This window comes from Drosophila innubila (assembly GCF_004354385.1).
Source record: "Drosophila innubila isolate TH190305 chromosome 3L unlocalized genomic scaffold, UK_Dinn_1.0 0_D_3L, whole genome shotgun sequence".
NCBI lineage: Eukaryota > Metazoa > Arthropoda > Insecta > Diptera > Drosophilidae > Drosophila > Drosophila innubila.
In genome coordinates, this window is record NW_022995376.1 from 985,741 (window position 1) to 998,704 (window position 12,964).

General features: G+C 32.0%; 1 protein-coding gene across 5 annotated transcripts in view; it reads left to right on the forward strand.

The window, feature by feature from the left end:
• LOC117786415 (sterile alpha and TIR motif-containing protein 1-like) overlaps window positions 1-12,964 on the forward strand; it is a 41,531-nt gene that overhangs the window by 17,826 nt on the left and 10,741 nt on the right. For 2 of the 5 annotated variants that reach the window (XM_034624657.1, XM_034624658.1), the window contains exons 1-3: window positions 1,270-1,415; window positions 8,563-8,867; window positions 9,135-9,537. In XM_034624657.1, coding sequence (XP_034480548.1) covers window positions 8,707-8,867; window positions 9,135-9,537 — 564 coding nt within the window. In that variant the 5' untranslated portion in view covers window positions 1,270-1,415; window positions 8,563-8,706. Of the gene's footprint in view, window positions 1-1,118; window positions 1,416-5,161; window positions 6,037-8,562; window positions 8,868-9,134; window positions 9,538-12,964 lie in introns of those variants that run through there. The other 3 variants (XM_034624656.1, XM_034624655.1, XM_034624659.1) reach the window with 3 other exon arrangements.

Here is a 12,964-nt window from a genome sequence, read left to right on the forward strand (position 1 = left end):
ACCGCTGCTCAACAGTTCCTTTTAATTACCGTGCCAGCAATATACGTTATATTTTGAAGCTCAGTGAAAATTCACTGTTAACACTTTTGCCTTGCATGTTTATTGTGTGTTTTATTATAAGCGATAAAATAAAGTTATGGCACGTCGCATTTGCATAAATTACATTGCAAATATTGATTTAAGAAAGCAAAGCGCAAAAACTGGTCGCGTGCGCCCACACGCACACACACACACAACAATAAGAACAACAACAATACACAACCAACACACATCTGTTAAATTAAAAAACGGACTCAGTTTGACGCCCACGCATAAATGGAATTTTAATCAGCAGCGATTCAATACAATATTAATTATGTACAGAAACAAATCGAACGACTGCCCCAGCTTGTTATTTAAATAGCTTTATACTAAATCAACTGTATAACTATTATGTAAATATGCAAAAAATAAGAATATAGAAAACCAAATGCATGGAAACTGATTATCATAACAAAACAAAATAAGGCATAAATCAATTGTTAAACTTTAAATTTGTTTGCATTGCTCAACACTCAAAGCGTGTTCACTATTTTTCTCATTTGACTGTTAACAAAATTTAGAATATTAATCTACATTTTTGTTTTATATATTCAAAAATTGTTTGTACCTTCAAATATAAACAAGAAAATTTTTTTTTTATATATTTTAGTATTTTTATTCAATTTAATAAAAATAAATCTTTAAAAAAGGCAGACGTTTGTAGTCATTTTTAGTTTAAAAAGAATAATATCTCAAGATAGTGTGAGTCAAGATAGAAATTATTTTAACCATATACGGCAAACAGCAGGGAAGATATTGTGATAAGACCTTTTAGTATGAATCTATGACGTTTATATTGTTAAAACAAAAAAAAATCAGGAATTAAAAAGAAGAGTTATCAGCAAAAATTAAACCCGATAATAATAATGTGGATGATTGGGAATTTGTAGATATATATGAACATTTGTCAATGGAATATCGTGGAAAACAACATCTTTATAATTAAAATTTTTTTTTTTAAACTAATAATAAATAAATAATTGTACAGAATTGAAAGAAAGTAATGACTAATTATTCGCCATTATTGAATCTTACAGATGACAGACTTCTCGGATAGTTCACAGAGCAACATGCTGAGTCCAGCAACAACGCTCATTGAGAGTTTCAACAAAAAAAGTGGATCGGCAGCAACCACGCCCCTTCAGCTCAGTACAACGCCCACGCTTAATGGCACCAGCAATGGAGGAGCGGGAGTGGGAGGAGGAGGGGGACCGCTGAATGCCGGATGCACAACAGTTGCCGCTAGTTTAGGCGGACGACAGATTAATACAAGTTCTAGTTCATGCAGTAGTCTTAAGGAAACCTCACATCAGTCCACATCAACATCGCAGCAGGTAAGACCAAAATTCCCTATGCAAAACTCCCTAAATAATACTGAAAATACCTAAAGACGGCAACAATAATTAGACATAAAAAAAGACTAGCAAGCAAGTAAGTTGAAAATAAAAATTAGGAAACCATAATTGGGAATATTGTTAATAGAAAATTTTTTGTTACTAGGAATTTACAAATAAACCAGTTAAGAAGTCAAGAATTAAATAAAATTAATATTAGTTTTTATGAGGTAGCAAGAGCAGATACACATTGCGTATACGCAATGTTGTCAATTGATTAACAATTGATACAACATAATTTATGAGGCAAGCGAACGACCCTCTGTTTTTAATATAACTATAAAACTGACGCGTTGCTATTTTTAAACAATTACTTAAGCCAAAAATGTAAAACCTTTTGAAAAGTGTTTCAACTGATAAGCTATAAGAATAATAACAACAACAACAGCAACAACAACAATGTTCAGTAACTTGGCCAGCACGTTTCTACGTTAAAGGTTAACGAAACCATTTTGATATGAAACAATTGTGTTGATAGTTCTATTTCTTTTTATTGTTTGATTTGATTAGATTACGGCATTCCTGATTGGCGTCGCAGCGGCTGCTGGGAACTGAAATCAATTATTGAATGTACTTTGAGTACATTCGGCATAATCATTTGGTATTCATTTGGTCATTCAACACATTCACATGCATACTATTGATTGGCCAAAAGTCCATAAAATTAATTGCCCCTGGCTAGGTTTGCATACTAACAACATTTGCTTATTATTTGTATTGCCCATATTATTTGTTGTTAACTAAAGGATGTGTTTGTCTACAGTATGTTAAGTAATTATTTTTATATAGAAATATTCGCAAATGTGAAATTTTATTTATTATTAAAAATAGTTATCCTTATTGAATCTATTTAATTATATTTACTCACTACAGATATTCTGATAAAATTCTTTTAGCGGAGAAAAAGCCTATATGTATTTATTTTTTATTTGTTAGCTAAACTAATTGTTAAAGTTTTTATTATATTTGAAGTAAAAGTTTCTCGAATATTTTTATTTTTAAAAAATTAAAAATTTTAAGTGTTAAAAACCATTATTAAGGATAGTAAAATACGAAAGATAAAAAACACAAGATAGAGTTTATTTTGCCAATTAATATATATAAATTTGTTTATTTTTTCAGTAAATCTTTGAGTTTTTATGTTAATATATTAATTTGTCCAAACAATTACATGACCTACTGTATGTGGATACTCTGTAGATAAGATTGCTTTAACGGCATTTGCATTATCACCGCATTTCCCTTGTTGCTTATCAATCCATTTGACAGTTAGCATTGAATCACTTGGCTTCAAAATAGGCGCTTACATGCCTCAATTTCTGTTGTCTTGGCCAAGTTTCTAATAAATTTATGGATGACAAATGCCTGGAGCTTTAAAAAAAATATATTCCGACATGTTCTACAAATTGGTAACAACTCAAAATTAATTGTCGGTGTTCTGAAAACAATTTAATTTTGTTGAAATTTTAAATATATTAATGACAGTCACTATTTGTGACTCCGAAATTATGTCCAAAAAATTAAATCTACGATATTTTGTTTGGTTTTTGTAATGTAATATCCACCAAAAAAAAATATCTCAAAAAATTTGTGCAACACACCTGATAAATATGCAATCAACAATAAACGTAATAATTGAATTTAGTTAAACAATTTATTATTTAATATTTAAATTTCCAATTGCCGGCACTCAATGCAGAGAGAAACTGACTGAGAGAAAGAGTGAGAGAGCTTTTAAGCACATGTGTTTAAGCAGAGCTTCAGCCTCTCATTGACTGAGCTTTGATTATTCTAAAAGAACATTTGAATACAGAGAGAATACATGTAGATATTTATACTTATTTATTATACACATGTCAATCCTCGCCAAGTTGCTTCTACAGAAAAATTAGCTGTCCGAATGGTTGACATGTGAATTTCTGGGTAAAAGCTTTTATTTTAAGAATAGGCCAAGAACCGATATGACTTAAGTTCGTAGAAATTTGTAGTATTTGTAGAAAACGTAGTGAATGTAATGTCGAATAAATTGTGAATATAGAACTCTCAAGATAATACAAGTATTGAAGCAAAAGATAATAAATATTGCGGGGGAGTATGAGTCAACAAAAGCTGTTGCAAAAAATGGGGAAAGCTTAAGTATATATTATTAATACAATAGTATAATTTAATAGACAAATATGGCTTTACTCAATAGAAGCTAATAAACTTTATTTATGGCCAATAAATGATATATGGCCAATATTTTATTAGTCATTCAACAAACTGAAAAGCATAGAAGAGAAATTTATTGCACATCAAAAAAAAGATAGATAAACTTGCCACTGATTATGCAAATTATAAAGTCAATTGTTTATTAATTATACATAAATTAGTAGCTTGTTATACGTATGTATAAACACTTACTTACTACCAACAAAAGCCAGACAATAATTATAAATATAAACAAATAATAAAAAAGTAAAACAAAAACAATTCTTGTCGAAAAAAAATTCCCTCAACTCTGTTAATGCAAAAAAGCAACACTAATCAAATAAGTAAACATCTCGCAGATTGAAACGACAAACGAGATACAGATACAACAACACACAGATACCAACACACACACATACAGCAGCAGCAACTTTTAATATAAAGCTAAACGCTGAACGCGTTAATTAGAAAATCGCTTGGACTAAAACGTGAGTCTATCAAAGAGTTATGGAAATGCAAAACCAGAGAAAAAGCAACAACATGAGGCACTGCATAAATTAAATAATAGATAAAAATACTTAAAGCGTTGTTAGCCCAGTAACTAAGGGTAATAAAGGCTTTTAAGTTCGTGCCAATGTCTTTCTGTTCATTTTTTTTCAACAACTTCATAACTGTCATAAGTTTGTCAAAACTCTACTGATTTACATGCGGAATATCATTTTTGTCATAATTTGGTCTCTAAATTGTTTCTGCATACAAATATTATTAACTTTAAAAAAAAATTTATTTTCCATTTTTTTCCGACAAAATCATGTACTCCCCCCTTTGACTTTTTGGAAAAAATATTTTTTTCAAAATATTAAATCCTGAGTTTTCGTTTTTAAACAACTCCTGAGGCCCAAATTAGTATAAAACGACACTGCAAAGTTAATTTTAAGAGGTTTCATTTTTCTGTAAAAAATCAAGAGAAATCTGACCAAAAATTTAGCTTGTAAAGTTGTCAGTCTAAAGCTCTACAGGAATTCAAACTAGCATAAATTTATCAAACCTCAACCAATTTTATTGCGGAATGTCATTTTGGTCGTTATTTATACTCATATTTAATTGTGCATTGTACAATTTAATTTACCTATAGATTTTCATATTTTTGCCTTTCTGTCACTTTTCTTTTGCACTTTCCGACTGGTCAATTAGCAGTCGAGCAGCTCAACTGTAGCGTGCTCACTAGACTTTGTTGTTGTTGACGCTGTTGCTTTTGCCGGCAAGAATAGTATTTACAATAATATGATTTCCTAGAATTCTCAGCGCTGAGCTCACGTCAATGCCAAACTTTGAGGTGTTCCCAGTAGCTGTCCCGCTCTCACAGCCACATCGATCGCAGCGACACTTAAGAAAATAAAATGACAAGCAGTTGGCGTCTTCGTTGCGACGTCAACGTCGACGTCGACGTCGGCAGCAAAAGCTCTAGCTCAAGCAAAGCTCGCCAGAGACAAACGGCATTTAATAGACATTCGCTCATTTTACTTTAGTCAACGAAACGAACGAGAAGCGAGCGTCGCGCGCAAGAAAAAACAGAAACCGAAACTGAAACGGAAACAAACGCAGAAAAACGTAGAAAAAACCGTTGAAAGCCAAAAAGCCAATTAATTACTACAATTGTTGAATTTTTAGCCAAAAAAAAAAAAACGTGCAGTGTCTTTTTTTCGTGTGTGACGACAGCGACTTCTTCAATATTATATAATAATAAAAATAAAAATAATTATTTGCATCATAATAAAACGATTTCCAACGAATTCGAACGAAAATCGCAAAAGTTAAACAAAACTTTTTGCCAATTAACGAACAATTAAACGAACACTCTATTTGTTATCAGTATTCTATGCATACAAAATAAAAAATACAAATAAAAACGAACAACGAACCATAATAAAGCAGAAACCTGAAAAGATTATTTTTGGGACAAGCGTGAAAAATATTAAAGCAAAGTTCAGTTTAGTCTGTTTAGACTGCCAAGCGTGTGAACCAAGCAAAAATAAATAAGAAAATTATAAAAATATAAATAAATAAATACAATTCATAAATCACATAAATCTTGAAAGAATTTGCAAGTGCGCGTGCTAAATAAAAAGGGAACAGATACAAACATAACAGATACTCAGATACTTTTGTATCTACGTGTATATGTGTGCATGTGTTTATACATATGTGTGTCTCTGTGAATGTATATGTCTCTGCTGATAAGGCCTTTAGTTAGTATGCCAGCGACAAGCTAAGCGGCGTATACGTAATATTCAATTTTTAATTGAAAAAAAAGGAAACTTTGCTGAAAAATAAAAAGGAATTTCCAGAAAACTCTCGAGCTAAAGTTCAAGTTAGTATTATTTTAGAACACCATACACAACACATAATAATGATAAATTAGTAAATGACGCAGTCTTAAGAGCGTTAAGGTTCCTATATTCCTATCTAATCTATTGACTGACTCCATGTCCAGGTTACCGATCGTTTCTCCGCCCCCCATTCACTGCTATACAATAATAATATTTACTAACACAACGCTAACAACAATAACAAATAAAGAAGAAACAGAAACAAAAAAAAAAAGAGAACGTCGATCACTTGGCACTTGGGGAATTTTTTCCCTTGGCAATTGCGATAAGTCAGTTTCGTATACACCTCGTATTATGCCATAGCAAAATTAAGAGAGCTATAGACTAAGCTCATTGATTAAATATTACGAATCAAAGACCTCAACAAAATGAGAATTGATTATGTCCAAAACCAGACAAGTTTCTATTTTAATTCCTATGTTTATACAGTCAAGAAAATAAATAATTGAAAGCTTAAAATTCACACTACCAACATATTTTATTCAAATATAACAATTACTTAATTTACTTCAAATCATTTTACTTATATTTTAGTAATAACTGCTTGTCATTGCAGAAAAGCTAAAACCTATTCTAAATTTAATGTGATTAATATTTTACCTACATATTCTTACCGAAGACTTAATTTAATTATAAAAATCTTTGGTGCTCATTTGAATAAAATAATAAAAAAAATTAGCAAAGTTTTAAGTATACGGCTGTAATTATTTTATTCCGGGTGTATGATTTATTAGTCAAAGCTTCGCGCCTTATAAATACTATTAAGAGACAACACCCACATATAATATTAACACACGTTGTACAATTTTTGGCGCTTCTTCTTTGGCGATACAAAAAGAATGAAATTGAAATGCGTCCAAAATTAGAATTGATTCGTAATGTGGCAGCATTTGTCAAAAAGATTTGCACGGTCTCTTGAGCTGTGTCTTCTTCTGGTTTGCTGTCAATCTTTTTTCTAAAGATTTGAGTATAGTTAGCTGAACAAATAGAAAATAAATACAATTTCTGCGAAAAATATACAATAACTATTCATTAGAGCTGTGGAAATAATTGCCTAAAGTATTTTTACTTGAGAAATTTGTTGGCAAAATATATTAATAAGTAAAATAATGTGATGAGAAGCTTTAGCAATGATTTGAAAAGAATTTCAGTAATAAAGTAATAACTTAAAATGAAAGAAACAATAATAAATTATACAGCATTAACTAATATTGTCAGCAATATTGACTAAATTACAAAGTATTTAATGAAGTAATTAAGCAGTGAAATATTTATGATAAAAATAATAATTTAAATTGGTAATATGTAAATAATAAAACTATAAAATATTATAATTTAATAGTGTTAGTGAGGAGTGAGAAATAATTGTTTAAATTGGTAAAAATAAAATAATAAAAATTTAATTTACATCAAGATAGCTATGTATGTTCCTGTCTCTACAGATAAAAGAAACAATTTGCAATTCTAAAGTCCCCCTTGGAACTAAATGAGTTTTATTTAAAAAGAACCCATGACTAATGCGTTTTTGTCGCTGCATCAGCTGTAGATAGGCCGATGTCATAAGATACGTAACCTCTTTGATATCTCATGGAAAATAATAGAAAACTCTAGCGATTCAATCAACATATACAAAATACAAATTTCCAAATTGCAATATTTCTAGACAAATAAACAACGAATTAAAAGAACTATTAATAAATATTAAATGATAAAAAGATAAGAAATAATTAGAAATGTTTAAAAAAAATTAAATTTTATATTGACTGCAGCGGAATTCGAACCGTCGCCAGCGTCACAGTCAATTTATTCCCGTTGGACTTGCTTTTAAATATTTATGACCAGAATTTAATTTTTCTTATGTTATATATGCTCTATTTATCAACCGATCGACATGAAATTTTCAGAAAACATCCGCAAAATATCAAACATTCCGTGTGCCTAGTTCAAGCTTACAAATTTACCCTGGTATTGGTTTTTTATTAATATGCAAAGGCGCAATGGGCGTGGCAAAATTAAAAAAAAAAATCATGGTAACATGAGAGTATTTTCACCAAATTTGGTTGCTCTAACTCTTAAAGTTCTTGAGATCTAAGTGTTTTTACAAAATTATAGACCTTTGTACCCTCCGAGTACTGGTAAACTGGTAAAAACACGCCGTAAAACCATCTATCAGTGCAAAAAGCCGAGCTGTTAAGCAAATACGAGTCGTGAAGCTCCATGTCAATCCCGAAAACAAACGGCTCTCATTTGATTTATAAAGGCGGCAACGTTAAGCGCCTGCCATAAAAGTGAGGCACAGATAGCAGACGGAACAGAAAGAGTATAAACATATAGATATAGATACATAGTATATATGTATGTGAGAGTATATATAAGTAATATGTGCTGCACAAATGTCTGAATATTTGGCATATTTGTGGCCTGATTCAGTGCCAAGAGAAATTAAATGAAAACTAAAATATTTATGCTGTTATTAAAGAGTGTTCTCTTTCTCTGTCTTTCTACAGGTTGTAAACAGCAGCAGCAGCAGCACAACGACGCGTGTTGAGAAGAAATCACAGCGTTTGCATCACATCACATCCTCGTTATCATCCACAACACAAGCGTCTTCATCGTCATCTTCATCGTCTTCCTCGTCAAGTTCTTCGGAAATGAAGGCCGCCGCCGTTAAGCGCGATCTCACAGATTTTAAAATGTCCATGTCGGAATTAGACCGTCTCACAGCGGCCCCAACGCCGGCACGACACCATCCATCGATTGACGACCTCAAGGGCCTTAGCAGTGAAGACACAATATCGGTGCTAAAAAAGAAGTAAGTTGACTGACTCCCCACACCAAATGCTGTAAGTTCAAATTTACAAGTGATTTAAAGCAACGCAATTAAAGTTAAAAAAAAAAGAGCCGGAGGATGGCGAGCGAAGTGAGCAAGAGCTTACCCCCTTTCCTATTATAAAAATTTGAAATTGAAGCATTTTTTTTTGTTAGATGCATTTTTCATAAAAATTACAAAAAGACTATAAAAGCACCTTTATCAAAGAACTCTTGATATAAATATTAATTGAAATTGAAATTGTTGCAGAATGCGGGCCTCACTTGAGAATCTGGTTGATGGCGATGATGATGGCAGTTGCCATGGGATTGTGACGAGTCCCGATGACGATGATGACTGCACACACAAACATTTTGGCGGCTTGGATCTCACACATCCGTCAGCTGCACAATTGAGTGCCAGCAGTGGTTTGAGTGGCTCGAATAAAACCATCGATACCATCAAGTTTGAGGAGAAGCGTTCCAAATCGATGGCAACCACTAAAGTGGTCGCCGATGGCTTTAGTTCCGAACAGGCGACCAGCAATTCCGCAGAGACGAAACGCTTGCAAGCGGGCGATATTGATTACAAAGAGGCTAAGGCTGTGTCAGCGGTTAGAAATCGACTGGAAATGGATGGCGTCAAGACCGAGGAGAAGGCAGCCGTCATGCAGGTGAGTAATCGATCAATCGCACAGTGGATTCATCGATCAGTTCACTGACTGATAAACTCTATGCGTATAGCATACTTAGCTAATTACATGCTGCACCACAAGCTAATTTAACTGAGAAAGCTTCATTCGAGAATGCTCGACTCTTAGATGCCCATGCTATGCTCATGCTACTTAAAAGGAAAATTAATGCAAAATTACTTTAATAGAATTTAGAAAAATTAAAAAAAAATTTTTAAAAAAAGATTTTAATTGACGCCAGCGGGATTCGAACCTTCGCTTGCGGCGGCAGCTTAAGCAACTATTCCCCATTGAACCTGCTTAGGCATACATTTTTATGATCTCAATATTATATTTCTTATTTTAAATCTCAATTAACTGCTCTGTTTATCATCCGATTAAGATGAAATTTTCTACAATAGTCCCTAAGATATCACACAATACGTGTCCCAAATTTAAAGACTGTAGCTTCAAAACTGAGTTTGTTATTAAAATTTAATTGCTTTGCAAAGGCGCAGGAGTGCGTGGTGAAATTCTAATATAACAAAGGAGTATTGTCATCAAATTTGGTTTTACTTACTCTTATAGTTCCTTAGATAAGCCCTTTTAAGCTTTGTGTACTGGGGTTATTAAAGTTCTTCACTGTTCGTTGAACTCAGTGATTAAATCAAAGCTTTCAAAGCTTCGTCACCCCTTGCAGCAGCCCCTGATAAAGCTCGCAGTGAACTCAGCTAACTGTTGTGCCCAGCTGGACACTCCTTTCAGTCGAAGTTCGTCGCGTGCATGTTTAAGTCGCATTTGTGCTAGACACGAGCCGTTAATGGCGGCGCCGCCTTTTCGCGAAAGTGAAAACTGTCCTTAGAAACTAGTAAAATTTTCCAACAATTCCCACACTAACCCTAAAAAACAAAAAAAAAACTTGGACAAAGAAATCGATTTTCTTATGTGTTTTGTGTGGCGCCCAAAAGTGGGCAACAGTCTGCGGCGAATTAACATCGCGTATACGTAATATGTTCCTCTACAAGTGCCAGCTCCAAAGGAGCCCTCGTTTAGTGCGATATTTCTGCAAGGAATCAGAACCAGACAAACGATCAATGTTCAAAAAAATTCAGGTACTTGTTTTTAACAGTTTTTCAACTGGTTTCCCCGGGCAACGTTCTGTTTTGTTTGTTTGTGACTTATCTAATCAATGTAAGGGGGGGGAAATCGAAAGCTGACAAATACGTAGTATTACAAATTAGCATAAATTGTTTTATGATGGGTTCCATAAACATTGTCAGCAACGCAATTCGCGACAAATGATGACATTTTATCCAGTCGCTTGCACAAATAATACCAAACTAAAGATCAAAAGTTAACTTACGAGAAAAAATTCCCCGACTGGTGAAATTCACAAACTATATGGAGTATGATTTCATTTCATCAAGGAAACGCAGATAAGAGCTAAATTAAAAAAAAAAAATATTAGATTTATCAGGGTGTACAGAAACAGTATTTGTATATATTTATATGTATTTGTGCTTATTTCTTTTATTCTAGTGAGAGACTATTTATAAATTATTACACTAGTCACTTCATTGAATTACAAGATTTTCAAATTAAAATTGTATTATAAAGAGTTTTCTGATAAACTTTTAATTTTGAATAAAATAATATTTTTTTTACTATCATATATAAAATTGAAGGAGAAATTTTATTCTACAATTATTATATTAGAAAATTATAATCATTACGTTGCCTGATTTTATGCTCTCCAGAAAAGTAAAGCTATTATTGCATCTTTTTTTTCTGGCATTTGGCCAAAAAAAAGAAGCGCTCCATGTGGACTCGGTCTTTTAATTGTTTACGACAATGCTCATAAAAGAAAAGTACTCTCAGATACATTTTATAGATTCAATGCAACAGTTGATAGTCTTAAAAGCGTTGCCAAGAATTTAATTCCAGCGAAACTTCAATCAAATGCTTAATGTGCTCAATATGTAAATAGTTTTCGTTTTTTTGATTTATTTCACAATTATTTGTACGCTCTGAAATGTCTATAGAATATTCCACTTTTTTGTTTTTGTATGCTCAGTTCGCATTGGGGAGCGAAAAAAATAAAGAAAAAAAGTTTAATTTTATTTTCGAACATTTTTCCTTTAAATAAAATGGCAACGAGCGTTGTTCGGCTCTCAGTATCAGAGTAGCAATCGACGCGAACGTAACGCTATAGCTGACAAGTCTGAAATATTCAATTTTATATATATATATATGCATATATATGTACTGTTATACATATGCATGAACATTGTATTAATTAGCCAATTGGCAGCAAAGTTTGACAAATGACAACGACTATGTAATTAAAAAAAAAAAAGGAAAAGAAAGACAAACAGGAACACCATTAAACATTAAACAAAATAATAATAATAATATAAATAGTAGAACAAGTGTCACAAAATTAGAACTTGACCTTCCGCTCGTGAAACATTTATAAATAAAATACCCAACGAAGCAACAAGTTGCGAAATTTCATCAAATTTAGAAATGTGAAGAGCAAAAAACAGAAATTCAATTAAAAAAGTTCCTAAACTTAACGAAATAAAACTGTGATGTGTTAAACAATAGACTTAACGAAACTAAAGTGAAACAAACTCAATTCAACTCAACTCAACTGTAGTAAAAATGGGCTATCGCTTTCGTCAATATGTGAGATATTTAACAAACATTCGTTATTTTTTTGTATGTCTGTCAAGTATCGTTAAGTGTCATTATCATAACTGTGCTACTGAACGAAGTGTAAACAATATTACAAGCTCAATTTGTCGGTCAATGTCAACGATTCTGCGAGAGATGCTCTCACACACACACACTCACCGACACACATACCCGCGATGTAATACAGTGGACAAAAAGACTAGATTAGCTAATGTTAATTAATTTCTTCGAAAGTAGCAAATATGAAAAAAAGTGTGCTAAATTATTGTTAATCAATAATATTCGAAAACAACAAAAGCATATTCGAAATTCGAAAATTTGAATCAATATCAGCTAATCTAGCATTTTTTCCCACTGTGCGTCAGCTTCAGGCAATTTGTGCGCTATTTTTATGTGAATGAAAACAAATAACAAGTAAAAATAAAAAAAAAAATAAATAAATAACTTTCTGTATAACACTCGGAAAAACATTCATTCTCACGTTCACGCTGTGTTATACTCAAATATTTTCACAAGAACGAAATAAGTAGTAATCAAATAATTAAATAATCAAAAACTGTATTATACTCAAGTATTTTTAAAAGAAGGAAATATAATATGAAAATACTCTATTATTTTCTGAAGCAAGAAATACGATCAAATCAAAAATAATTAAATAATCCAAAATTGTGATATACTTAAGTATTTTCACAAGAACGAAATAGGAACAAATCAAATAATTATTAATCTTATA